The 26,051-nt window shown below is 45.4% G+C and overlaps 1 protein-coding gene across 5 annotated transcripts in view; it reads left to right on the forward strand.

Moving 5' to 3' along the window:
• The window catches only part of LOC139577218 (semaphorin-6A-like), a 102,277-nt gene that overhangs the window by 63,363 nt on the left and 12,863 nt on the right, over positions 1-26,051 (forward strand). Inside the window, exons 7-19 of one of the 5 annotated variants that reach the window (XM_071404171.1) lie at positions 4,025-4,115; positions 5,357-5,476; positions 5,851-5,939; positions 6,883-7,100; positions 7,791-7,922; positions 8,779-8,934; positions 10,341-10,514; positions 11,951-12,091; positions 12,243-12,320; positions 13,742-13,800; positions 16,265-16,285; positions 16,479-16,520; positions 18,662-18,817. In XM_071404171.1, coding sequence (XP_071260272.1) covers positions 4,025-4,115; positions 5,357-5,476; positions 5,851-5,939; positions 6,883-7,100; positions 7,791-7,922; positions 8,779-8,934; positions 10,341-10,514; positions 11,951-12,091; positions 12,243-12,320; positions 13,742-13,800; positions 16,265-16,285; positions 16,479-16,520; positions 18,662-18,817 — 1,477 coding nt within the window. The remainder of the gene's footprint in view (positions 1-4,024; positions 4,116-5,356; positions 5,477-5,850; positions 5,940-6,882; positions 7,101-7,790; positions 7,923-8,778; positions 8,935-10,340; positions 10,515-11,950; positions 12,092-12,242; positions 12,321-13,741; positions 13,801-16,264; positions 16,286-16,478; positions 16,521-18,661; positions 18,818-26,051) is intronic. The other 4 variants (XM_071404172.1, XM_071404175.1, XM_071404173.1 and 1 more) reach the window with 4 other exon arrangements.

Raw genomic sequence — 26,051 nt, forward strand, 5'->3', positions numbered from 1 at the left:
TGCAAGCCAGCTCCTCTGTCGGCGCCGACACTTGTGTACCCGGGCCGTTCAGACAGACACCTTGGCAGCCGTGGGCCGCTCCCCAGAGCCGAAGCACAGCTCGCTTTGTGTAATAAAGCCTCCCTCCCCAGCTGCCTGATGTACGACTTGTGTCCATTACATCACCTGTTGCCGGGCGGAGCAGGGGAGTGCTGCTGAGAGGCCCAGTTGATATTGATCAGCCGTGGTGTATAGCACCCCCCCCCCTACCTCCTGTATAGCCCCAGCCCCTGCCTCAGCTCCTGCCTCATCCCCTGCCTCATCCTGACCCCCTGCCTCACCCCTGCCCCAGCCCCTGCATCAGCCCCTGCCTCAGCCTCACCCCCGCTTCAGCTCCTGCCTCTGCATCAGCTTCGCCTCAGCCTCACCCCCTGCCTCAGCCCCTGCCTCAGCCCCTGCCTCAGCCTCACCCCCTGCCTCAGCCCCTGCCTCACCCCTGCCCCAGCCCCTGCATCAGCCCCTGCCTCAGCCTCACCCCCGCCTCAGCTCCTGCCTCTGCATCAGCTTCGCTGAGAGATGGAGCATGGCTGTCTCAGTGGGAGAGTCAGTGCACTGAATATGTGCACACTCTGATTTACCATAGCAGTGATAAACCCTATACAATAACAACATAGACATGTAATGACAAGGCCCCTTTCCAGTGTGGAAGCAACCAATTAAAATGCATTTGAGGGCCATGCTAGAGATGTGTTTTTTCTATTTGTATTATTAATTTGCAGACAAGGCCTTAATCCTTGAGTTAATAAAATTAATGTACATCCTCAAGGATAGGTCTAGCTTCCCATGTGTTTAATTGTTTATGGAAAAATACAATCATTTTTTCAGGAGCGACAACATAACTGTGTATCCCTTTCCTCTTTGCTGCTTGATAGTGGATTGACCTCATAAATATCTCACGATTGCCTGGGAGTCTCTTCCTTCTGTTCAAATGGCAGGAATAGATCACTGACAGAGAGCCAAGCACACAGTAGACAGAGGTCATTGCCATGGTGAAATTAAACAGGCAAGAGTGGGGCCTCCCTCTCCCTCCCCCCTCCCTCCACCCCACCTCAGTGATAGTGCCTCAACCTCCACAGTGATAGCATAGTGCCTCAACCTCCACAGTGATAGCATAGTGCCTCAACCTACACAGTGATAGCATAGTGCTTCAACCTCCGACAGTGATAGCATAGTGCCTCAACCCCCTACAGTGATACCATACTGCCTCAACCCCCACAGTCATAGCATAATGCCTCAACCCCCGACAGTGATAGCATAATACCTCAACCTCCACAGTGATAGCATAGTGCCTCAACCTCCACAGTGATAGCATAGTGCCTCAACCTCCACAGTGATAGCATAATACCTCAACCTCCACAGTGATAGCATAGTGCATCAACCTCCACAGTGATAGCAAAATGCCTCAACCCCCGACAGTGATAGCATAATACCTCAACCTCCACAGTGATAGCATAATGCCTCAACCCCCGACAGTGATAGCATAATACCTCAACCTCCACAGTGATAGCATAGTGCCTCAACCTCCACAGTGATAGCATACTGCCTCAACCCCCTACAGTGATAGCATACTGCCTCAACCCCCGACAGTGATAGCATAATGCCTCAACCTCCACAGTGATAGCATAGTGCCTCAACCTCCACAGTGATAGCATACTGCCTCAACCCCCTACAGTGATAGCATACTGCCTCAACACCCACAGTCATAGCATAAAGGCTCAACCCCCACAGTGATAGCATAGTGCCTCAACACCCACAGCGATAGCATAGTGCCTCAACCCCCACAGTCATAGCATAGTGCCTCAACCCCCACAGTCATAGCATAGTACCTCAACCCCCACAGTGATAGCATAATACCTCAACCTCCACAGTGATAGCATAATGCCTCAACCCCCACAGCGATAGCATAGTGCCTCAACACCCACAGCGATAGCATAGTGCCTCAACCCCCACAGTCATAGCATAGTGCCTCAACCCCCACAGTGATAGCATAGTGCCTCAATACCCACAGTGATAGCATAGTGCCTCAATACCCACAGGGATAGCATAGTGCCTCAACTCCCACAGTGATAGCATCGTGCCTCAACCTTGCTTCAACCCCCACAGTGATAGCATAGTGTCTCAACCCCCACAGTGATAGCATAGTGTCTCAACCCCCACAGTGATAGCATAGTGCCTCAACAACCACAGTGATAGCATGGTGTCTCAACCTCACCTCAACCCCCACAGTGAAAGCATAGTGTCTCAACCTCACCTCAACCACCACAGTGATAGCATAGTGTCTAAACACCCACAGGGATAGCATAGTGCCTCAACCCCCACAGTCATAGCATAGTGCCTCAACCTCGCCTCAACCCCCACAGTGATAGCATAGTGTCTAAACACCCACAGTGATAGCATACTGCCTCATTCCCCACAGTGATAGCATAGTGCCTCAACCCCCACAGTGATAGCATAGTGCCTCAACCCCCACAGTCATAGCATAGTGCCTCAACAACCACAGGGATAGCATAGTGCCTCAACCCCCACAGTCATAGCATAGTGCCTCAACAACCACAGTCATAGCATAGTGCCTCAACAACCACAGGGATAGCATAGTGCCTCAACAACCACAGGGATAGCATAGTGCCTCAACCCCCACAGTCATAGCATAGTGCCTCAACAACCACAGGGATAGCATAGTGCCTCAACAACCACAGTGAAACAGTTGAAATGAGTGCCCTCAGACTAGTGACTTCATATTAGTAATAGAACAACTTTCCCTGTCTCGAAAAGGTGTATCTTTTAAAAGGGCCTCTGTTTATACAATTATTCATATCTTGATAGCTGAGAGAAAAATCCAATGCTGGTGTTGGTTGTCGTAATGTAAGGTCAAAAGTAATTTTCACTGCCAAATCAGCTTTAACTATTTCTCTGGCAGCCCTCTCAGCACTCAGTGAGAGTGGGCAGATGATAGGTGTTTTAGTGGGCAGATGATAGGTGTTTCCACAGAAACAGGAATAGAAAACAAAATGGCCTCTTTAGAGACCAAAAAGTGCTGTGTAAGCGCGTCACCTTTCTTAGAAAACTGCAGTCTTTGTGAGAGAGACAACGCCTCTATGTAACTCTGTTAGCGTACAGTGATCTTGACCTCAGCCCAGTGTCCTTGACCTCAGCCCAGTGACCTTGACCTCAGCCCAGTGACCTTGACCTCAGCCCAGTGACCTTGACCTCAGCCCAGTGACCTTGACCTCAGCCCAGTGACCTTGACCTCAGCCCAGTGACCTTGACCTCAGCCCAGTGTCCTTGACCTCAGCCCAGTGTCCTTGACCTCAGCCCAGTGTCCTTGACCTCAGCCCAGTGTCCCTGACCTCAGCCCAGTGTCCCTGACCCCAGCCCAGTGATCTTGACCCCAGCCCAGTGGTCTTGACCTCAGCCCGAGCTTCGTATGAAAGACTGTAGTCGTGCCCACTGGGGATGACACGGCACCCATGGGGGAGGTAACTGACCTTTCACCCAGATATGATCCTCAGCCACTACCACTCCACTGTTGTGTTAAATATGGTTCCATGGAAGATGCTTTATTTCCAATGAGGATAGGGTTGGGTTGGGATTTCAATGGTTTGGGTTGGGATTTCAATGGTTTGGGTTGGGATTTCAATGGGTTGGGTTGGGATTTCAATGGATTGGTTTGGGATTTCAATGGGTTGGTTTTTCAATGGGTTGGGATTTCAATGGGTTGTGGGATGGGGTGGGATGGGATGGGGTGGGGATGGGGTGGGTTGGGTTGGGATGGGATGGGGTTGGGTTGGTTTGGGATTTCAATGGGTTGGGATTTCAATGGGTTTGGATTTCAATGGGTTGGGATTTCAATGGGTTGGGTTGGGATTTCAATGGGTTGTCGGATGGGGTGGGGTGGGTCTGGGATGGGGTGGGGTTGGGTTGGGATGGGGTGACTGCTAGCTTTTGGGTGGATTTTCCTCTGACCTTTTTTCTTTCTCCACTGTAGATGGACACCATGGATGCTGTAGGGGAGGACATCAGTGGGATGGCGCGGTGCCCATATGATGCCAAGCACTCCAACGTCGCCCTGTTTGCTGGTGAGAGACCTTAACTAATGTATTACTGGAATGTGGATGTGGTCTGGGAAAATATAGGTTACCCTTTTTAGTCTAAAGAAGTAACCTAAAGAATCTTAGTATTACCACATCAACATGAGTGAAAGGTATGCATTACTTTAAGTGTTTAATGTACAGTGTCTATTTTATGTACAGCAGTACTGTGTGTCTAAGACAATATCCCCCTCTGGGAAATTACAGTTAACCTTATCATATTCACCCAAGGACATTAAACTAGTTGTATGAATGATATGTCAAGATCATTTTAAATTCCACTGTATCTCTCAGTAATCATGTAATTACAAGGCATATCACTTCAAAAGATTAGCCTTTTCCTTTAGTCATAGTCATTAAACATTAGCTGGATAGGAAAGTCTTTCTCTTTTTGAGCGTAAGGTTGCATTAGGAACACTAGGGTGAATTTAATACTCTGTGGCCTATTTTAATAGCAATACACTAGCAGTAGGTCAGGAATAAGGAGCAGTCTGTTACATGTTGTTGAACAAATTGTTGAACTCTGGGCCAATTTGTTCTGTGTTTCTGGGAGGAATCTGCTACTTGGCAGATGTAAGTTTGTGGGCAGCTTGGAAACACATGAAGCTATTGTGGTTTTACACCCCCCCCCCCCCCCCCCCCCAAAAAAAACTGGAATATTCTCCCGAATCTGGGGATTAAAAATCAATAAAAAAGACGAAACCCCGAATGAGTCAGCTTTCCGTTCGTGGGTTACAGCTCCTCCAGCCGAGGAGCTGTTATAGTGATTCACTCTTACTGATATTCAGTGTGAACTGATTTATGGGATGTGAGTTTCTCTGTGTAAAGCCAACGCAGAGTAAATGCCTTTAGATGACCAGTTAATTTGTAGCAGCGGAATTGGAATGGGAATCTCTGAGTAATCAAGAGGGTTCTTTGCTATCCTTTCAATTATGTAGTTAAAGTTTCCAATGCAGCCATCCAATTGAAGCTGAGGGGCTGAGGTCATTCTCATTGCGGATACTGTTTGCATTGAGGTGCGTGTGTGCGTGTGTGTGCGTGCGTGTGTGCGTGTGTGCGTGTGTGCGTGTGTGCGTGTGTGCGTGTGTGTGTGTGTGTGTGTGTGTGTGTGTTAAATGAGGATAGTTTTTGTGCGTAGCCATTCCTCTTGTCATGTTTGTGTTTGTTCTGCCCATGACTGGTACAGTGGCTGACTTCTTATCCCTTATCCCTCTCTCTTCTCTCTCCAGATGGAAAGCTCTACTCCGCAACAGTAACAGATTTCCTAGCGATCGATGCAGTCATTTATCGTAGCCTTGGAGACAGCCCAACTTTGCGCACTGTCAAACACGACTCCAAGTGTCTCAAAGGTGAGGAGAGTCATCGGATACAAAGGCCTGATGGTTGAAAGACGTAGAGACACAGACTCATCACAATGAGTGACGGGTTGGAAAACAAATCAGAGTTGATGCTGTCACTCTCATAACCAATCCCATAGCAGTTATGTACTAAGTAAATTGGCTTCCTCTAAGAATGACAACATGACCAGGTTGTCAAAGCTGAATGAATAGATCCCTCATTCCCCACATGTAAATAACCCCTTAATAGAGATGATGGATTGAGCTACTTCCAGTGCCGTGCTTGGGCTGGGCCTCACTGTATACTGTGATTGATACTTCAGATATTGGATGTAAAATGGGTGTTGATCTGTTTTGTGATGATATGTCTGCTTTTTGTTTTTCAGAGCCGTATTTCGTACAGGCAGTTAACTACGGTGACTTCATCTACTTCTTCTATCGCGAAATTGGAATGGAGTACAACACAATGGGAAAGGTAAGCTGACTGGGGCTGAGGGCTACATCCTCCTGAACAGGAGAGACAGGATGTGCTTTGTGAAGTAAACAGGAAGTGGGTGTATCAAGTATCTGTAAAGGCGGTCAGTATGACCAAAATGGTGAAACCTTTTCGATATAGAAAAACATTTGCAGGATGTAGGCCTAAAAATAGTTGAAAATGCATGTCAGTGATGCCTGGAAAGCCATTTTGAAGTCTAAATATATTCTCTGACTCGCACTGCGTGCTACTGGTTAACCTGTTGCTTACTCTGGCTGTTTCCTCAAAGGATTTTGAAGTTTTTCTCCAAAATGAGATAGACAGGAATGGGAGGAAAGGACAATGAGCTGATTCTTCATTCAAGGTTTTAGACCAAAGGGATATAAGACGTTTTAAATTCATCCTTTCATTTCAGTTTGCATAGAGAAGGTTTAATTGTATCCTATAAGGAAAATACGACATGGAAATGAATTACATAAACATTATATTATTAAGAATAAACGTGGGAGCCGGGGAAAACATATTTACACCCAATTCCGTCTGACGTGTTATACTGCACGTGAATACAAAGTGAAATTCTGTGGTTATTTTGAGAGGAATATCACTATATAAGAAAGAATGCAGAGTGGTGTGACGTATGGTTTGGTGGGTGATGTGGGGTAGAGGAATGGTACTCCCTGATTGATTTATTTGACAATCTGAAACATAATAAGTTCCACAGTCATTAATAATGTGGGCTGTTGTATATTTATGCATGGTGAATATTTTTAAGACCATGGCTCTGGTCTGCGAGACCTCCTTAGTTACAGAGACCTAATAATAATAAGCTTTACCTTCTGTGAGTGTGCTGGTTTGGCGCATAAGGAAACCAGCCAGACAACAGGTGTGTTTCTGGAAACACCCACTAAGTGTGTGTGTGCGTGTACGTGTACGTGTTGTCCAGGTGGTGTTCCCCCGGGTGGCCAGGGTGTGTAAGAATGACAAGGGCGGCTCCCAGAGAGTTCTGGAGAAACAGTGGACGTCCTTCCTGAAGACCCGTCTCAACTGCTCCATCCCGGGAGACTCCCACTTCTACTTCAACATCCTGCAGGCCGTCACCGACGTCATCCACATCAACGGCCGCGACGTCGTCATGGCAACCTTCTCCACACCTCACAACAGGTACGATTGTCCGGCGGCCACACAGAAGGAAATCAATTTCCCAGGGTACCGCAGCGCGTAATTCACTGTCACAATAGTTTTGGCACTTTTGTCAGGTGCATAATGTTATTCCTGCATAATGCATATTGAGAATGGAGAACCATTTAAGCAGGGAGTTTTTATCTAAATATAAATTATAAAGGAGCTGTAGTACTGCTACATATTGTAAATCCCATTTTATGGCGTTTCTTAGGCAATAAGACAATTGCTTGTGACAATGCAATTGAGCATGGTTAATGGGCATTAAAAGTCAATGAAGCGGCTTGGAATTCCTATAAGCGAATTTGATCCGGGCATGAATTGCAGTTAGTGAGTGAAATGAGAGGGAACACATTTTGACTGGAGGTAGCATTCTGAATTTATTAGCTATTAATTTAACCAAGTGCTTTGGCAGCATGGCGTTCCTCTCGCGCTGAACATAGCCAACGCTGGCTGATTACTGAGATTTACAGTCTGGGCCTCTGTAACCGTCACAATCCTGCCCTTGTACATGATGTCTCTCAATGCCAAGGCAGCTGAAATGCCCCTTTATAAACGTCCAGGAAATAGACAAGTGATTCAGAGCTATGCTATGCACAGTTTGCACACAGTGGAATCATATCAATTGGACTGAGAAAAGTTCTTTTTTTGTGGGGGGTGATGTTTCTACAGCATTCCTGGGTCGGCCGTCTGCGCCTATGACATGGCTGATGTGGCCAATGCGTTCACGGGACGTTTTAAAGAGCAGAGGTCCCCGGATTCCACCTGGACACCTGTTCCTGAGGAGAAGGTTCCAAAACCAAGGTATGCCTCCCCCCACACACACACACACCAGCAACAAACACACATTCAAACACACACACACACACCGGCAACATGAAAGAAGTTCGATATCAGCAAATGAAGCATGAGATCATTTTCCAGATGGCTGCCTACTTCTACAAATGCACCAGCCTGATCAATCTCCATCTCTGCGTTCCTAATTACCCGGCAGAGAGCAGCTCCTTTTCTCTTGTGAAACGTACGTTTAAAAACCGAGATCTGTGGAGGGGGATGGTACTGTAATTGGTGTCTCTCCCCATATGGCTGGCGATAATGTGGAGCGCAACAGGATACCACCCCTGGTGATTAGCATAATATTATGTGTTTGTGTGAAACAAGGTCAGGTGTTAATGTGATCTGAAATCTACGTCTCGTTTATTCAATTTATTTTCTGTCGACGTTATCAGCAGACAAACAGAAGGGAGTTTTCACCACGTTGCCCAGGTTCTTATCCCCCACCCTCTTCGGCAGCAGTAGACATGTGATGTGTCTTCGTCTCTGATCTGTCTCTGTTGCTTTTCATGTACTGTAGACCTTATTACATTGTGCAATGTCTTATCATGGAAAAGAATCGAATCAGGGCTGGTTTCCATGCCAGGCCACAGAATCCACCCAAGTTATCCATTAAGAAAAGAAAGGTACCGCTCTACCGTAATAGTGCAGCAAAACCTTTTCAATAAAGCTATCAAGAGGTGAGATGTCTTCGAACGAATCTCCTATCAAAGGCAGCTTCACTTTTACAGGGCCTTCTCCTCTACTACTCTGTCCTTGTAAAGAGATCAAATGGCTGCTCTCTGACTCCCACTGTTTGATTCCCTGATACTTTCATCCACTTCAGGCCCGGCTGTTGTGCTGGCACGCCGTCCTTAGAGAAGTACAAGGTGTCCAACGAGTTCCCTGACGACACCCTGAACTTCATCAAGCAGCACCCTCTCATGGATGAAGCTGTGCCCTCTATCACTAACAGGCCCTGGTTTCTCAAGACCATGGTGCGGTGAGTATAGCCTCAATAGCTAGGATGCTACTCTAGTTAGCGCGCTAGCTAGGTCTGGGTTATAGGTGGTGTTTATCAAGGTTATACGTGCATTATGCATTACTATATTTGTAATTACCAGTGGTATCATTATATACATAAATCATAGTTACAATTTTTATACAAATGTCATGGCACATAGCAAAGTGTTACGTTACATGTTGTTAAAAGGGTTATATACATCAAAAGCAGTTACTTTTATAAGGCCATATGGTGGAAGGTGGTTTTATTATCTATGTCACAGCCTCGGTGTGTAGTACGACTCTAACACAGGAAGTCAGCCGCAAACTGAATCTGTAACAGGACCTTATCTCATATATACCCCAAAGGGACATTATAGAATTTGAGCTTGTGTTACAAATTGGACTATCAAAATCCTATCAACTATGAAAACCTATTCCATTATATGTTCTAGTGGCTAGCCAGGCACACTCTGTATGGAGGTAGACTGGATTCAAGGATATCCCACTTGAGATTTTCTATTATTCTGGACATTGTCCTTGAGGTTGTTGTTATTCTTAACGGGACAGAATCATCGACATACTGTAATACTTGAGATTACTGTTATTGTTGATGGTGCAAAACCATGGGCTTAGTGAATACAGACATTCAATGTCATTTCAAACCAGACAGTCTGAGTGGGAGAGAAGAAGGCCTTATCTTACTGATTTGATTGTGATGTGAGCATTTACTCAGATAATGTAAACGATTAAGTCGCCGCTTTCATTCCAGCGAAGGCATACACATGTTTTATATCTCATGACCTTGTGTGAAGAGATCTAGTCTTTCAATGGCAGAATGGAAAAGGATGTGTGGTCCACTAAATTGCTGAAAAATATATTTGTAATATATTTGTAATATATTTGTTTTTAATCCTTTCCATCTCACTGAATTAATAGCCATGCAAATGTATTTGCATACGGATCTGCAGATTATACATGGTTTTGATAACAGTAGGAGCTCCATGGTACAAATCTAATTGGAGATACTTAAGCAATAAGGCCCGAGGGGGTGTGGTATATGGCCAATATACCACAGCTAAGGGCTGTTCATAAGCACGGCGCAACGCAGAGTGGCTGGATACAGTCCTTAGCCATGGTATATTGGCCATATACCACAAACCCCCTAGGAGCCTTATTGCTATTATAAATTGGTTAACAACGTCATTAGAGCAGTAGAAAATAAATGTTTTGTCATACCCGTGGTATACGGTATGATATACCATGGCTGTCAGCCAATCAGCTTTCAGGGCTCGAACCACCCAGTTTATAATACTAGATAACACACAGTGGAGTTCCGTCTTAAAATTAAGAAATTAGGTATAAATCCATAAACGTGTTCTTCCCGGTGTTCCATATATGTTCTAGATACCGGCTGACCCGGATCGCTGTAGACAATGCAGCGGGACCCTATCGGAATCACACCGTTGTTTTCCTGGGATCGGAGAAGGGGATCATTCTTAAATTCCTGGCCAAGATGAACAGTGGTTTCCTGAATGACAGTCTCTTCCTTGAGGAGCTCAACGTGTATAACCCAGAGAAGTATGTATTCCATAAGCTAGACACGCTACCCACCACAGCACCACTTACCCAGCACCACTATCCCAGCACCACTAACCCAGCACCACAGCACCACTAACCCAGCACCACTAACCCAGCACCCCAGCACCCCCACCCCAGCACCACTACACCAGCACCACTACACCAGCACCACTACACCAGCACCACTACACCAGCACCACTACACCAGCCCCACTACACCAGCCCCACTACACCAGCACCACTACACCAGCACCACTACACCAGCCCCACTACACCAGCACCACTACACCAGCCCCACTACACCAGCCCCACTACACCAGCCCCACTACACCAGCACCACTACACCAGCACCACTACACCAGCCCCACTACACCAGCACCACTACCCCAGCCCCACTACACCAGCCCCACTACACCAGCCCCACTACACCAGCACCACTACACCAGCCCCACTACACCAGCACCACTACACCAGCCCCACTACACCAGCCACACTACACCAGCACCACTACACCAGCCCCACTACCCAGCCCCACTACACCAGCCCCACTACACCAGCCCCCCTACACCAGCCCCCCTACACCAGCCCCACTACCCCAGCCCCACTACACCAGCACCACTACACCAGCACCACTACACCAGCCCACCAGATGGCTACTCTATCATTTAAAGAGTTTGATCAGGTTACACTCTGCACTGACCACAGCTACTAAATTAAAGAGGCCGGTCCCGGATCTTCAGTAACAGGGGCTCAGACCACACAACTCTACTCTTACAAATGCAGGACGATTAAAGGAAACAGAGAGGGACTGCTAGCCATTCAATCCAGCCTGAGATCTCTTCCTAATACATTATAAAGGGGCTTTTGGAATATTTGGAAAGGAAGTAAATGAGGGGAAAATGTGCCTGGGCCTTGCCAAAGCAAATAGATGAGAGGCATGATGATAGGGTAGAGTCAATGAGAAGGGAATGACAGGCAGGGCTTTCAAGGTGACAGGCGTTTGTGTTTGTTATCCAACGACGTAGCATCATGTGACATGGGTGTGTGTGGGGTGAACGACAAGCCCCCCCCCCCCTTTTCTTCCTGGCATGGGCAGAGCAGCCTCTGGCCCTCAGCCATCTGGCCGGAGCGGATAGCGTAGGTGACTTTGCTGGGTGGGATCAGGATCTGGGTTTGGCCACTGCGCATTACATAGTGTAGATGGACTGTAAGCCCTAATTGAGGGCTGTAATGCCCGGGCTGGAGATAAATCCCTCCTCTAGGGTAGATGGATGCTCTGCACGGTGGGATTAGCGTGGACTCTCTCTTATGCCCTGCAGACAAAGATGCTATGGTGGGGCTTTGAGCGCCTATCAACAGAGAGAGACTGGGGCTGTTTGAAGTGTTCTGTTAGTGCTGACAACTCCTGCTGTCTGTCTGCCCTGCCCCAAATCCAGGTGCAGCATCGACGGTGTGGACGACAAGCGGATCGTCAGCATGCAGATGGACAGCCAGGGACACTCTCTGTTCGTGGCCTTTTCCTCCTGTGTAGTCAAGGTGCCACTTTCTCGCTGTGAGAAACATGGCAAATGCAAAAAGTAGGTTTAGAAATTAAACCCTCCATCCATCCATTCTCTTAGTCAGGACTTTATTTGTGCGTTTGTAATGTCCTAACCAATCAGTCTTCAGGAAAATAAAACGCTATGAAGATACACGTTGTGATGAGAGTGCTGTGTGCGTTTCCTCCAGATCGTGTATTGCCTCCAGGGATCCCTACTGCGGCTGGGTGTCCGAGGGAGCGTGCAGACAGGTGGTGCTCGACCCAAAGTAAGTTACTGCTCACTCCACTATCATACTATCTATTTCACGTACGGTAATCATAACATCATTTGTGCCGTACGATGACTGGTGTCCCCAATGACGTCAATCTAGCTACTGTATACATTTTTAGTTTCTATGATTAGTCACATTTTTGTGGTGCTCTGTATTTTCTTCCAACTGAAAGGGCCATTGAAAAGGCTGATGGAAGGAAAGGGATATTTGCCCTGGGGCTGGGGCTTGGGAGGAGGGGGACTTGGCAGTCACCGTCATTTGTGGCTATATTTATGAAGCAGAACGAGATGTGTTTTGAAAAAAACAGCATATGGAGTTTCGGTGGGAGAAACCCATTTAAGAGATGAAGTCATAATAAAAGGAACAGCTTTTGATGTTAAATTAATTTGATCCCAGCCAAATGATTGGTCTCGCATGCTACAATACTATATCCTATTATAATTTCTAAAGCCCTGGCCTCTCGACTGTTCTGATTGAGTTTCCACTTTGGAAATTGAGTAGACAGAGGCATTAGGAGGTTAGATGACCTCAGTTTTACTGTACAATATTTCTAAGTGAGTGAGTGAGGATTAGAGCGCTATGATCTGTAGGTTCTGTGGCGAGCGATTGAAAGCATTTGGCCGGACGTGTCTCAGTGTTTAAAGGCCCAATGCAGCCATTTGTATCTCAATATCAAATCATTTTTTAACAATTAAGTACCTGTTTTCAATTAAAATGGTCAAAAATAAACTAATATAGCTTCCCTAGCAAAGAGCAAGAATTGTCTGGGAGTGGTCTGAGTGGGGAGGAGAAAACAGACCCTAGAGAGTCTCCCTCTCCCTCTCCCTCTCCCTCTCCTCTGACCAACTTATATATGATGTGGGTCTGCTGTTTATTACCAGGTGACATCTTGCACCACCCTCCACTACATAGCATGTGTGATTCCTCTTACTGCATTTCAATGACTGAATCAATACTCTACTTCTGATTTGAAGCCTGGTAAACCAGGCTTTGTAGATCCATGCTCTGATTGTAAGCAGTGGTCCAGGCAGCAGAGGCTGTCATCCTTGACTGTAATCTCCCTGACAGTTGGCCGCTCTGTTTCACTGCATGGTTGATGGTCCTTCAGGAAAGTTGGGTGTGGGCTGCTGGGAGAAAATAGTGTCCACCTTCCTTCCGCTGCATTGGCCTGGTCCCTGGCCCTGATGCGTGTGATTGGACCGTGGACCCATATCGATAGTGAAGGCAGACAGTAGGGTTGTCCTCCTGGCTGGTCCTGTGGTGCCTGATCTGTCCAGGCCTGTGCTCATCCTTATCTGTCCAGGCCTGTGTGAGTTCTGATCTGTCCAAGCCTGTGTGAGTTCTGATCTGTCCAGGCCCGTGTGAGTCCTGTGTGAGTCCAGTCATTCACTATGATGTCTCTGTTCATTATGCAGATCGGCCTTCGAGCAGGACGTGGAGCATGGCAACACAGATGGACTGGGAGACTGCCAAAGTAAGCAGGCCTCTTCCCTCTGTTGATCTGGGCTCAATGTGCCTCTGTCCTGCAGGACAGGGACGTGTCTCTCACCCCACCATACAATACAGCACACACAAACATTGTACACACACACGCACATACACACGCACACACACACACAGCCCATACTCCCCTAAAGAGTCCACAACCACTCTGTATAGACTAGAGTACATAGCTCTGTGTTGCTTTGTGGTTAATACCGATTAGGGGAATACCAATGAATCAGAAGAAAACAAGAATGGAAAGCCTGTTCACATTCCTTTAGAGAAACACAATAGACCAGAATAGACAGTTCACATTCCTTTAGAGAAATACCATAGACCAGAATAGACAGTTCACATTCCTTTAGAGAAATACCATAGACCAGAATAGACAGTTCACATTCCTTTAGAGAAATACCATAGACCAGAATAGACAGTTCACATTCCTTTAGAGAAATACCATAGACCAGAATAGACAGTTCACATTCCTTTAGAGAAATACCATAGACCAGAATAGACAGTTCACATTCCGTTAGAGAAACACAATAGACCAGAATAGACAGTTCACATTTCTTTAGAGAAACACAATAGACCAGAATAGACAGTTCACATTCCTTTAGAGAAATACCATAGACCAGAATAGACAGTTCACATTCCTTTAGAGAAACACAATAGACCAGAATAGACAGTTCACATTTCTTTAGAGAAACACAATAGACCAGAATAGATGAGAATATCCTTTAAAGAAGAGCCATAGACCAGAATAGATGAGAATGTCGATAAATATTGAACATGCAATCGATTCTCAATTATTTAGGCCTTTTCACATTGCATTGTTCTTAGCCCTGGACTATTTTGCTTATAGCCTAGCATTTGATTTCCAACAGTGATGGTTTGTATAAACCTTGCTGTCTGCCTGTCTAACCTCGGAAACAATGTTGCACTTTTGAAATTCGATCTCGCCCCTGTACAGAGAATGCTGCGTCAACTTTTCTGATCCAGGCGAAATCATGCAACAGTATTATTATCATGGATATATCCAATTAATATTCAATGGAAAAGCTATGAAAACACAGCCGTGCTAAAAACGTTTTGTAATTAACTCGAGTGTACAGTTGCTTTTCTACAACGGGTTAGCTAGCCAACTAAGGCTAACACAGTCACAACAAACCGCGCAACTAGAATAACAGAAAAGTAGCGCCATTTGCGTTGGTTTTACCTGTTTTTCTATTTACCTTTCTTTGTAAAAAATTATCTTATTCATGATTTTGACTGGCTGAGAAAAGATGTCCTGACACGTTAATTCTTAATAGGACAGTGGAGATGTTGAGACAGACAGAAACGTTTGTACAAACCCCCGTTGTTGCAAACCAAATGTTAGGCTAGAAGCAAGGGGAAACAATGTCTACATGCTTTTTACAGTGGAGATCAAGTTAATGAATTGGCTGTCTGGGGCCTCCAGAGTGGAGCAGCAGTCTGGGCATTGCATCGCAGTGCTTGAGGCTTCACTACAGCCCCGGGTTTGATCCCAGGCTGTGCCACAGCCAGCCGTGACCAGGAGACCCATGAGGCGGTGCACAATTGGCCCAGCATCGTTTGGGTTAGGGGAGGGTTTGGCCGGCCGGGATTTCCTTGTCTCATCGCGCTCTAGCGACTCCTTGTGGCGGGCCGGGCACCTGCAAGCTGACTTTCGGTTGCCAGCTGGACGGTGTTTCCTTCGACACATTGGTGCGGCTGGTTTCCGGGTTAAGCGAGCAGTGTGTCAAGAAGCAGTGCAACTTGGCAGGGCCGTGTTTCGGAGGATGCATGGCTCTCGACATTCGCCTCTCCCGAGTCCGTATGAGAGTTCCAGCGATGGAACAAGACCGTAACTTCCAATTGGATATCACAAAAAAGGGGTAAAAAACTAAAACAAAAAATTGGCTGGCTGGGCTGATGGGACACTGGATGAGTAGGGATTTCTCAGATGGAACAGAAAACAAGATGCCCATTTTTGCTTCATAGGCTTACCCGTGCAAAACATAGTTTTTTTTGTATTGCTTAAAACACGTCACAACCAATCATAATGTTTGTTTTAACCAACCCATTGTCGAATATTAATTTACTGCATTACAGGCAACACAAGAATTTGTAAATTAAGTGACAGTGCAGCTTTTGTGATTGGACAGTGAGCATTCTAGGCGTTGTTCTTGACCCTGATTCACACTGGCTATTTTGGCACAATGTTTCTGGGGCTAACCCTGAAAAGTTGATGCTAACCCTGCTCCTGAGCAGAGCCAGCTAGCCCTGGGGTAAGGTGAACATTCGCTTAGCCCAGGGCAAAAATGTCCTTCAGCCCTTGGCTATGGTGCATTGTGAATGCACCTTTTGAAGAGATGGTTTAGATCATGCCAATGTATTTTTTTGCTTTTGCTCTTTGAAAAAACCGAATTAACACATTTTTCCTTTGATGTTTTTAGATGCGTTCGTGGCCCTAAACGGTAAGTACCAAACCTGAGGTAACGAGATGATACCTCCCCTCACACGTATTTATTTTCAGCTCTTCCGTTCAATCAATTCTTTGCTCTCATCATAATGAAACCCCGCCCACTATTTCACGAGAAGCCAAACGAGCTGAGCTTTAATTGAAATGTTTCATTTTCTTTATTTTTTTCGTTCCTTTTCTTGCTGTAGACGTTCAGTCCAGTCCTCACAGTCATGAAAGGCCTCGCCATGGTCAGTTTACTTTTGTTTCCCCCCAGTTTGTCATATATAGTGTAATTCTCTAGCATCTAGAACCTTTCCTAATCCACTCCTCAGTGTTCCGAGTCCAGAGCTTCCCTCCCCTCCACCCCTCCTCCTGCCCTGTTCTGCTCTGCTGTGAAGGACCTCTAGACTGCGATGCAATAGCATTGATTTGTCCTAACCTTTGTTTCCCTAATTGGATGGATCTTGTTGTTAATAGAAAAGGCCTCCATGGTTCACTGTGGTTCACCAGACTCATCAAGGTGCATGAAAATGATGGAGGTTGTTGACAGAGGCTAAACACAAGCTCACTGCTCTAGAAGCTCCAACATTTTCCATACAAACCCACAGCACTGCTGCACGGTACCACTAGCTTACAGCAAGCATACTCACGCATACACATGCAGACAGACAGCACAATTCAATTCCACACTTACATCTATTGAATGTGTTTATGCTCGATTCTTGGTGCTGGTTGATTAAACAATTTTCCCTCCAGGCTTATGAAGAAGAATGATAAACACTCTTGATTAGCCTGCAACGATGTCACAGTCCTCCATAGCACGTCACACTTCATCTATACAAGACCAAGCATTCACACTCCCATATGGAATGACAAGAATAGCAATTTTTGGGGGGTGATAACATTCCAGATATATTCCCTTTTCACCCTACTGTGTTCCCCCATTTGTTCCTGTCAGATTTCAGGTGAAATACAAAGCGTTTGTTTTTAAATGCAGCCCTGCAGTTGTGAGTGTTTGTTTCTCCCTGTAGGTATGGCTGTGTATTTGAGGCAGTCAAACCCAAGCGTTTCAGACACAGACTGTTGATACAGTGCTGAAGACGAATGCCCTTTCTTTCCCCCCAGACAAGCCCTCCTCTGTTCAACTTTTTTAAAAAGGAATCTGCACAAGTTGGCAGTTTAGGAATTTCTTTTCCAAGGAGCTGGTACTTTGCCTCTGTATGTGTGTCATCTGACTGAATTGCACTTCCCGTGGCCGAAGAAAATGAATTATAAAATAGTCCTGTCACACTAATCTCTCAGCCCACGGTGCATTGTTAAATAAATCATTTTAATGATTGCCACGCGGAGGCTTGGGGGCTGTTGTGCATGGTAGACAAACGGCAACAATCCCAGCCCCCTACCACCTCCCTTCCTCTCCCTACCCCCACCACCAGCCTCTCAGCAACCATCACCCCCTCATGGGAAAGCGTGTTAAAATGGTTTACTGGGAGCTGGCCTGATTAACATACGAGCTGTTGATTACAGTATGGCTGCTGGTCGCCTGAAAGGAGACTCAAGTTATTGCTCTAAACAGGAGAGCCGTGAGGATGGACACTGATAATGGGATTTATCTGGACTTTCTTGATAGAGGAGCCACAAAAAGATACAGGCTGGAACCAAGTGAAGGAGAATGAATTTGGATATTGATACAACATAGAAAAATAACAGAGTATGGTATGGACTAGTTTTGTTTTAGTCCAGCTGTAACTGTGGCCAGCAGTGCAGTGTCATTGATGAGTGTAATCGGTAGGGCAATTTAGGTTAAAGGACATTAATATCTTAATTACCCCTCATGATTAATTTGGTCATGTTGTTGGGCTTTTTCAAAGCACTCTGCTAAATATAGCTGATGGATTGACATTGAAATGTAGCGGGTAGAGGAGAGCAGAGAACAAAAACAGAAGACAGGTTTGTTAGGGAGGGATGAGGACTTTTTCTTGCTCTTCATATCAAAGGTAAGCCTCCCTGAGGTGATTTTGTGAGAGGCTTTTTAGTCTGAGCCAGCGGCAGCGTGACATGTAAGTGAGAACAGGAGAGGTTCACCTCTCCTGAGCCACATTCTCTCTCTCTCTCTCTCTCTCTCTCTCTCTCTCTCTCTCTCTCGCTCTCTCTCGCTCTCTCTCGCTCTCTCTCGCTCTCTCGCTCTCTCGCTCTCTCTCAAGTCACAGCTCTCTGGAGATACAGGGCCCAGTAATGAGCTGCCCAGGATCACCTCACCAGGGAGGCAGGAAGGGACACACACACTGCTTTGTAACTTCGCACAGCCCATCTGCCCCCCGAAAGAGTGTGTTTGTGTGCATGCGTATATGTGTGTGTGAGGAGAGTTAACCTGTGTTGTGTCCGGCAGGCCATCCCACCCTCCCATTCCCCACCACGGCCCACCCCCAAGCAGGAGGACCCCTGGGTCGGGGCGGCATGGTGGAGCAGGCGGACCCCCCCATGCCCTCAGATAAGAGGGACCCCTATATGGCGGTGCCCTCTCAGACCCAGCAGGACGCCACTGGTAAGCCTTGGAATAGAAGAGTCCATTTATCCTGTGGCAGGGATGAAGTTTACCGTGTCTGCTTCCAGCTGACCAGCCCAGAACTGTAACAGTGTCAGGAGAGAACAAATTGCCTCACCCCGTAGAGAGATTTATTAAACAAAGAGTTTAATGTCCCTGAGAAGATGTAATATACACACCATTACACTTCAGGAAGAAAAAAAATTAAGATTGCAATGTATTTATTTTCACAAGAAGATGGCCCCAGCTTTATCTTGTGCAGGAGCATGATATGGACGGCCCTTTTTGCCGTGTTAACATCCCAGCTGGCTCAAGGTCACTTTAAGCCCAGACACATAAAGACAACCAGAGAAAACACAGCTGTGATTACACTGATCAATGCCCTGTCCTGTAATAAAAGATAAACCATTAGAAGTTCCATTACATCAAATGTAATGTCTCCCTGGTACATTACCGAAGTCATCTTATTAGATGACTGGCTGCCATGAGTAGATATTGATAATCAATAAGGATGATTAGAGGTGACCGTAGACATCCATAGAACACACCCTCACACACACATACGCACACACTCCCACACACACACTTACACACTCACACACACACCAACGAGGAGTGCAGCTCTGTGTGTGTGTGTGTGTGTTAGGGTGAAGTCATCATATCTCTCTCTGGGGCGTGGCAGTGTGTGAAGTCTCCTGGGTGGTACTCTATGGCTGCGTCCCAATTCTCTGCCATTCCCTTCTCCAGAAGTGAGCACTTCCCGTTGTGGATTTTAAACGCATTGGATTGGTGAAAACATTGACTGGAAGGAATTCTAGCTTTGCTAAATCTATGCTAGGAAGTTTAATGTGGGAGAAAGGTGGAGAATGGGGATGCAGTCTAGATGAATCTTAGTGAGCTATCTGTTGCTCTCCTCTCGCTCTTTCCTCTCTGGCAGCTGGAACCAGACAACTGTAGCCAGACCAGACAGACACAATGGTGGCAGAGACTACAGCATGCTTAGACAGCATCACTGTGGTGTTGCTACCCTCGTTGCTGTTACCTGGGACCTGACTGGCCCCGTCCATCATGGCAACCGTCATGGCAACCCAGTTCACAGCAACAAGGGCTCACATTCAAACCAAGCTTCTCAGTGTTTTTCTTTTCAACAACAATTTTGCAGCTTGTCTCAGTATTATCAGTTCAATTTCAGCTCATGTTGCTTTTTTGTGTTTAAAGTGAGCTCTAATATTGCCTGTTTTGGTTCTGTGATTGACTGTATTTGCATGGCTTGTTTTCAACTCTTGCTTGACTATTTATTTCCCTGCTTTGATTGTATTAAAGCACCATTTTGCCTCCATGCAGCTTAAAGCGTCTCTGCATGGCAAATTGAGCGCCACTGTCTGCAGTACTCATCTCCTTATGTCCTTATCCTAGAGGTCTTCAGGGGTCCAAAAAGTTGGATCCATTCCAAAATGGATCCGTGGCTTTTTCCCACCCGACTCGCGATATGCATAAATATATATTTTTTTAAACGGAGAACCGTTCCGAATGGACCCGAGGACAGTCAGGCTGTGGAAAACAGACCAATACAGACCCGTGTTGGTTTGGATCCGAGAGAAAGAGGGAGAGAAAGAAACCTCCAACTGGGCGCTGCCAGCGCCATCAATAAACAAGCCATATTGGCCAAATGATCCACAGTTACGTGTCCTTAAAAACTGACTAGAACAAATTACAGGAAACCTATTCATTGTGTTTCGATGTGTAGCATATTCCAAACATCATAGTCTATTGGTTTTTACTTGTCCACTTCACTGTTAAGTTGTCGGAGATCTGAGCAATGAATGCATCAGGGCATTGCATGCATATAGGCCTAGTCATCCACTGTATGACATGAATATTAAAGCATATATTAAAGGAGACAAGCTAGCCATGTTCCCGACATCAACATGTATTTCTTAGAGCCTACTACTGCAATACAGATATAGGCATACAGAAGGAGGCTCATTCGTACATTTTCTATCAGAATATATTTGATAAAGATAAGGATTATATTGTTAGATTAAAGGAGTAACTCTGGTAGAGCTGAAACATTCTTTCCCACCTCAAGCTCAACTGTTGGAGTCAGTTGGAGTGCTGGTGCGTACTGCCTTCATAGGCCGGCAGTAGCTAAGACAAATAATAGCCAACTGGTGTATACTGTCTTCATAGGCCTGCAGTAGCTAAGACAAATAATAGCCAGCTGGTGCGTACTGCCTTCATAGGCCGGCAGTAGCTAAGCCTAATAATAGCCAGCTGGTGTATACTGCCTTCATAGGCCGGCAGTAGCTAAGACAAATAATAGCCAGCTGTTGCGTACTGCCTTCATAGGCCTGCAGTAGCTAAGACAAATAATAGCCAGCTGTTGCGTACTGCTTTCATAGGCCTGCAGTAGCTAAGACAAATAATAGCCAGCTGGTGCGTACTGCCTTCATAGGCCGGCAGTAGCTAAGACAAATAATAGCCAGCTGGTGCGTACTGCCTTCATAGGCCGGCAGTAGCTAAGACAAATAATAGCCAGCTGGTGCGTACCGCCTTCATAGGCCGGCAGTAGCTAAGCCTAATAATAGCCAGCTGGTGCGTACTGCCTTCATAGGCCGGCAGTAGCTAAGACAAATAATAGCCAGCTGGTGCGTACTGCCTTCATAGGCCGGCAGTAGCTAAGACAAATAATAGCCAGCTGGTGTATACCGCCTTCATAGGCCAGCAGTAGCTAAGCCTAATAATAGCCAGCTGGTGTATACTGCCTTCATAGGCCAGCAGTAGCTAAGCCTAATAATAGCCAGCTGGTGCGTACTGCCTTCATAGGCCGGCAGTAGCTAAGCCTAATAATAGCCAGCTGGTGTATACTGCCTTCATAGGCCTGCAGTAGCTAAGCCTAATAATAGCCAGCTGGTGTATACTGCCTTCATAGGCCTGCAGTAGCTAAGCCTAATAATAGCCAGCTGGTGTATACTGCCTTCATAGGCCGGCAGTAGCTAAGCCTAATAATAGCCAGCTGGTGTATACTGCCTTCATAGGCCTGCAGTAGCTAAGCCTAATAATAGCCAGCTGGTGTATACTGCCTTCATAGGCCTGCAGTAGCTAAGCCTAATAATAGCCAGCTGGTGTATACTGCCTTCATAGGCCTGCAGTAGCTAAGACGAATAATAGCCAGCTGGTGCATACTGCCTTCATAGGCCGGCAGTAGCTAAGCCTAATAATAGCCAGCTGGTGTATACTGCCTTCATAGGCCTGCAGTAGCTAAGCCTAATAATAGCCAGCTGGTGTATACTGCCTTCATAGGCCGGCAGTAGCTAAGCCTAATAATAGCCATGCTACACCAAACCTTCACAAAAGTTGTTTAACTTTAAAAATGAATTAAAGTAATTGTTTGTATGGAAAATATGAACAGGTTATTAAATTGCGTCATTAAATTAATTACGAACAAAGGTGATTGTCTACCGTAGGGCCTACCCAACAAATTACAGCAATAGGCTAATGCTATTTATTTTACGACAGGCCTAATTTTAACCTTAAAATACACTGAACAAAAATATAAACGTAACATGTAAAATGTTGGTCCCATGTTTCATAAGAGGAAATCAAATATCTCAGAAATGTTCCATATACACAAAAAGCATATCTCAAATGTTGTGCACAAATTTGTTTACATCCCTTTTAGTGAACATTTCTCCTTTGCCAAGATTATCCTGACAGGTGTGGCATATCAAGAAGATGATTAAACAGCGTGATCATTACACAGGTGCACCTTGTGCTGGGGACAATAAAAGGCCTCTCTAAAATGTGCAGTTTTGTCACACAACATAATGCCACAGATGTCTCAAGTTTTGAGGGAGCATGTAATTGGCATGCTGACTGCAGGAATGCCCACCAGAGCTGATGCCAGAGAATTGAATGTTCATTTCTCTACCATAAGCCTCCTCCAACGTCATTTTAGAGAATTTGGCAGTACGTCCAACCGGCCTCACAAGCTATTCTTGTCTATTAATGTTCTGTATTATGTTATGTTTCATGTTTTGTGTGGACCCCAGGAAGAGTAGCTGCTGCTTTTGCAACAGCTAATTGGGATCCTAATAAAATATCAAATACCAATCGCAGAACAAGTGTATGGCGTTGTGTGGGCAAGTGGTTTGCTGATGTCAACGCTGTGAACAGAGTGGCCCTTGGTGGAGGTGGGCTTATGGTATGGGCAGACATAAGCTACGAATACAATTGCATTTTATCGATGGCAATTTGAATGCACAAAAATACCATGATGAGATCCTGAGGGCCAATTTTGTAAGGTATCTCTGACCAACAGATGCATACCTATTCCCAGCCATGTGAAATCCATAGATTAGGGCCTAATGAATTGATTTCAATTGACTGATTTCCTCATATGAACTGTAACTCAGTAAAATCTTTGAAATTGTTGCATGTTGTGTTTATATTTTTGTTCAATGTAAATATGGAGCACAACATTAAAGACAAAAGTTCATTTAGCCAACAAGAATATCTCAACAAAATGAAACAAAACACTTTTTGCATAGGCTATTTAAATAACTTGTTTAGATGGTTAAATTGGCCTACAATAATAATAATAATATTTACAATAATAATAATAATGACTAAACAATTGATAATAAATACAAAAATAAATCAAAGGTAGAAAAGTGCATCAAACCTCAATAGCGAGTTGCACACAGTCCTGAAAAGTGCATCAAACCTCAATAGCGAGTTGCACACAGTCCTGAAAAGTGCATCAAACCTCAATAGCGAGTTGCACACAGTCCTGAAAAGTGCATCAAACCTCAATAGCGAGTTGCACACAGTCCTGAAAAGTGCATCAAACCTCAATAGCGAGTTGCACACAGTCCTGAAAAGTGCATCAAACCTCAATAGCGAGTTGCACACAGTCCTGAAAAGTGCATCAAACCTCAATAGCGAGTTGCACACAGTCCAGAAAATTGCATCAAACCTCAATAGCGAGTTGCACACAGTCCTGAAAAGTGCATCAAACCTCAATAGCGAGTTGCACACAGTCCAGAAAAGTGCATCAAACCTCAATAGCGAGTTGCACACAGTCCTGAAAAGTGCATCAAACCTCAATAGCGAGTTGCACACAGTCCTGAAAAGTGCATCAAACCTCAATAGCGAGTTGCACACAGTCCTGAAAAGTGCATCAAACCTCAATAGCGAGTTGCACACAGTCCAGAAAAGTGCATCAAACCTCAATAGCGAGTTGCACACAGTCCTGAAAAGTGCATCAAACCTCAATAGCGAGTTGCACACAGTCCTGAAAAGTGCATCAAACCTCAATAGCGAGTTGCACACAGTCCAGAAAAGTGCATCAAACCTCAATAGCGAGTTGCACACAGTCCAGAAAAGTGCATCAAACCTCAATAGCGAGTTGCACACAGTCCAGAAAAGTGCATCAAACCTCAATAGCGAGTTGCACACAGTCCATTTGGCTGCACCAATGTTCTTCTAATCTTTGTCCACTACAATATTAAAACTTGTCCCCGAGGACATTCCCCTTGTCGGCTCCTATTCACTATACTCTTTCTCCTCTAACTTTCATTTTACTTTAATGAAAAAGGACTCCAACTTCACAATCAACAGTAGCCTAGGCCAAGGCTCCAGTTTCAGCAGGATATTAGCTATACGTTTTATTGAGTTGCAATTAGCTGACCCAGATAACAAGCTCGCACAGTTCTCATTACACAAACACTAAATTAACAGAGGATAGGTCCAATCGGGTCCAGTCGGTAAATACATTTTAATTGCCCATACCCGAGACCCGTGGCAATTATATCAGACCAGTCCCAGATTCGAGACAAAAGTCAGAATTTAGGACGAGGATCCGCTCGTGTCTCGGGTCGGATCTCTGCATTTTGTGTCTGTTGAAACCGTGAAGACCTCTACTTTATCCCTCTTTCACCTGTGCAGGTGCACTTCTCCTCTCATTCCTAGCTCCAGGTGCCGAATGTACTGTGAAAACACAACAGGAGAGCCAATCTAATACATCAAGGCTATAGGTCCAGACAGCCTCTATCTCTTAGCATAACCATAGACATCAAACCTCCCTCTTAGCCACATCAATATGAATACTCTACATACAGTACAGGGAAATCTGAATTAGGCATCACCAGAAGATGTTTTGAAATAAATTAAGCTTTAAATATTGAAGACATATAACTCCCCAAATTCTTAGCCCCCAGATTTATCCCTGCTAGCAATTAAAATTACATGACATTCCAACTTCCTCTTTGCAGCTCACTCATTTTGGGATCCTTATCTGTTAATGAATATGACAGTATCAATATGTATTAGGGCAACACATTGGAATAATTAGAATGGTAAAACAGAGGATATTTAGTAACTCCCCATCTACCAGATGAGAGCACCACTGTTGCTTGGTGACCATTTCTGGCTTTCACAGTACATTTGAGCACCGTTGTGTCTGGGCTCATCTATCTGTGTGATATCCCACCTCTCCCCCACGACCCTCCCTCCCTCCCTGCACACCACCGTCTGTTACCATTGTGAACAGTCTCCCTTCCACAGGACCTTTCATTGGTCCAGATGGAATGTTCCAAGGCTGTACCTTATTGTAGTGCAAATGAATTACTAACCGTATTTATGGAGCATCCTACCCCCTACCAACTGGAGTTATACCTATCTATCTGTCCCCTGCCCTGTCTGAGGGAATGAGTCCTGCGCTCCCCCTCTCTCCCTCCTCCACCCCGCCGACCTGTGGCCATCTCTGTGTGTCTCTTCAATTTATGGGTTCATTACAAAAGCTATCCAGATGGAGGGAGGGAGGGAGGGAAAGGGAGGCTTTCTCTCCCGTTGCTCTGTGGCCTATGTCGTCTGTTCCACGTAGAGTCACTTTTCTAATGCCTGAACGGTATGTCCACAACTAACTCTCACTTTACTCCCTGGCTCAGGTTTGAATGGCATCTGTGTTTATGAAAGTAAATCATCTGGTTGTGTACCATGAAGGGTAGATGTGTATAGGACATGGGAACATATTTTGTTATGCTGGAAACCATTCTCAGTGTGTTTCTTCTAATGGTTCACTATTAATGAAATGGACGTAAATCAACAAACGTGTCTGTTTTCCCCGGACAGTTTTGCTTTTCAATATTGCATGTTTACATGTGTATTCCATAGGTATATTTAATTTCATCATTGTTTTATACATAGGCCTTTTTTATTCAATGAACAATAT

The sequence above is a fragment of the Salvelinus alpinus genome, chromosome 5, assembly GCF_045679555.1.
Source record: "Salvelinus alpinus chromosome 5, SLU_Salpinus.1, whole genome shotgun sequence".
Classification (NCBI taxonomy): domain Eukaryota; kingdom Metazoa; phylum Chordata; class Actinopteri; order Salmoniformes; family Salmonidae; genus Salvelinus; species Salvelinus alpinus.